We start from the raw sequence: 2,521 nt of genomic DNA, 5'->3' as shown, positions 1-2,521 counted from the left end.
CAAGTTTAACTATGTAGTTGTTTGCCCAAGTTTAATTTGACGTCTCCTCCTTTTGGCTAAAGCCAACTAAAACCATTTCTTTGCGTGTGGCCTTTTGTCAGCTAAAGTTGGTAAGAAAAAAAAAAAAAAAAAAAATTCTTGCCTTAACTTACCACTAAGTTGGGTACAGTGGGGCCTATTGGTTGCCCTTCAATTTTTGGACCAGTGAAGCAATGTTTTTGAGTTTTAGGCTAATTGTGCCCTTGTCTTCCACTTTTGGAAGTTCAAAAATTGCGGGTGCATGGGAGGCTGCGTTGGGGTGTTTGTGGATGATGTGTTCATGTTTGACGGTATTTTGGAAGAAATGTAATGAACTTAGAAAAGGTTTAATTTTTTAATTTTAACGGCACTTAGATAGAAATTGGGGTAAACTTATTTGCGAAATGGTGTTTAAATAGAAGTCTTGGTTGTAATAAGGATATAGTTATGTGATTATATTTCTAATGAAAAAATTAGCTTAATTAATTAAAATTTGTGTGAATACATGAATTTTTCTTTCTTAGTTAATTAAAATCGTGTGATGTTATATGCTGGCTATACGGATATCATGCTCATCATCTTATCAATTTAATGTAAAACTAAAAGACAAAATTCGAATGGTTATTTTTAATCAATAAAAAAAAAATTGACAATAGTAAAATTTGAATTTATGATCCTCCAAAAAACTCGAAAGTGACTGGGTCACCCATGTTTTCTATAGCTAAATATGTTGTGGTTGTGGAACTCCAAGTTTATTTAGTACTGTTGAATTTTGGCGTCTTATGTGGTAATATGTTTAATAATTGGACCTCGATCTACCAGGCCTTAACGACCTAGAGTTTTATTTAGCTTGTCTGTCAATCTGGTGGTGTTCTTTTCCTATGTATATATACATGTGAAGATTTCTTGTGGAACCAAACTGCCAAAATGTCTCAGGTGCATGAAAGTGAAACTCCTGAAGATAAGGTGGTCGAAATTTTGTCCAGGTTGCCATCCAAGTCTCTGATGCGATTCAAATGCATACGCAAGTCTTGGTGCACTCTCATCAATGGTCCAAGTTTTGTGGCCAAACACCTCAACAATTCCGTGGACAACAAACGCTCGTCCAACACTTGTATCCTTCTCAACCGTTCTCAGATGCCCGTTTTCCCAGACAACAGTTGGAAATATGAAGTTTTTTGGTCCATGATTAGTCTTTCCATTGATAGTGATGAGCACAACCTTCATTATGATGTTGAGGACCTAAATATACCGTTTCCAATGGAAGACCATCATCCTGTAGTGATTCACGGTCATTGCAATGGGATTGTCTGTGTAATAACAGGGAAAAATGTTGTTTTATGCAATCCTGCAATTGGGGAATTCAGGCAACTTCCCGATTGCCTCCTTCTACCCCTTCCCAACATAAAATTCCAATTGGAGACGAGCTTTGGAGGATTGGGATTCGGCTATGATTGCAAAGCTAAAGAATACAAGGTTGTGCGAATTACAGAGAATTGTGAGTATTCAGATGCTGAACGAACATATTACCATCGTATTGATCTTCCTCATACGGCTCAGATATACACCACGGCTGCTAACTCTTGGAAAGAGATCAAGATTGATATATCAAGTAAAAGCTATCTTGATTCTTGTCCAGTGTACTTGAAGGGATTTTGTTATTGGATTGCAAATGATGGCGAGGAATTCATACTTTCATTTGATTTAAGTGATGAGATATTTCATAGAATACAAATGCCTCTTGGGAGAGAATCCAGTTTGCAGTTTTGTAATCTTTTTCTGTATAATGAATCCCTCGCTTGTTTTTGCTCTCTTTACGGTCCAAGTGGCAATTCTAGATTATTTGAAATATTTGAAATATGGGTAATGGACGACTATCACGGAGTTAAGAGTTCATGGACAAAACTTCTAGCCATTGGACCCTTTAAGCACAACGAGAATCCATTGACATTTTGGAAAAGTGACGAGTTTCTTATGGTTACCTCAGATAGAAGAGCCACCTCTTATAATTCAAGTACCGGAAATCTCAAGTATCTTCTTATTCCTCCTATTATGAATGAGGTTATAGAATTACAAGCTCTTATTTATGTGGAAAGTATTGTTCCAGTCAACTGAGTTGAGGGCAAAGTTCCATTTTCTCCTATTTAATTTTTCTTTGGGGCCTTTTGTATTATGTTTGCTTATCATGGGCTGCCAATTCCCTTATGTTTTTGTGTTTTTTTTTTTATTCGGAAGTTCCACTCTTAGAAATTACATAATAACTTTGTGGATAAATTACATAAAATTACTTTAATTGTACATCAAATCACAATCTTATACCTTATATTTTAAAAATTACAATGTCATACCTCATCTTACGAATTTGTTGCAATGTCAGACCTTCGTCAATTTTTCTGTTAAGTGCTAACATGGCTTGATAAGGAAGTTGCTGGTGATTTAAGCTTGTATTTACTTTTGGTTGGCAAATTTGGAATGATCGTAATAACATGGTACATGTTTAAGA

General features: G+C 35.6%; 1 protein-coding gene across 1 annotated transcript; it reads left to right on the top strand.

Annotated features, from left to right (window-relative positions):
• The first annotated feature begins 945 nt into the window (after nucleotides 1-945).
• Nucleotides 946-2,163, top strand: LOC137708148 (F-box/kelch-repeat protein At3g23880-like). The gene has a single exon (XM_068447152.1). It carries the CDS (start codon nucleotides 946-948, stop codon nucleotides 2,131-2,133), a length of 1,188 nt encoding a protein of 395 aa, XP_068303253.1. The 3' UTR covers nucleotides 2,134-2,163.
• The last annotated feature ends 358 nt before the right edge of the window (nucleotides 2,164-2,521 follow it).

Source organism: Pyrus communis, chromosome 11, assembly GCF_963583255.1.
Source record: "Pyrus communis chromosome 11, drPyrComm1.1, whole genome shotgun sequence".
In the NCBI taxonomy this organism is placed as follows: domain Eukaryota; kingdom Viridiplantae; phylum Streptophyta; class Magnoliopsida; order Rosales; family Rosaceae; genus Pyrus; species Pyrus communis.
Note: the sequence above shows the minus strand (reverse complement) of the source record. Positions and strands in the feature narration are given on the sequence as shown.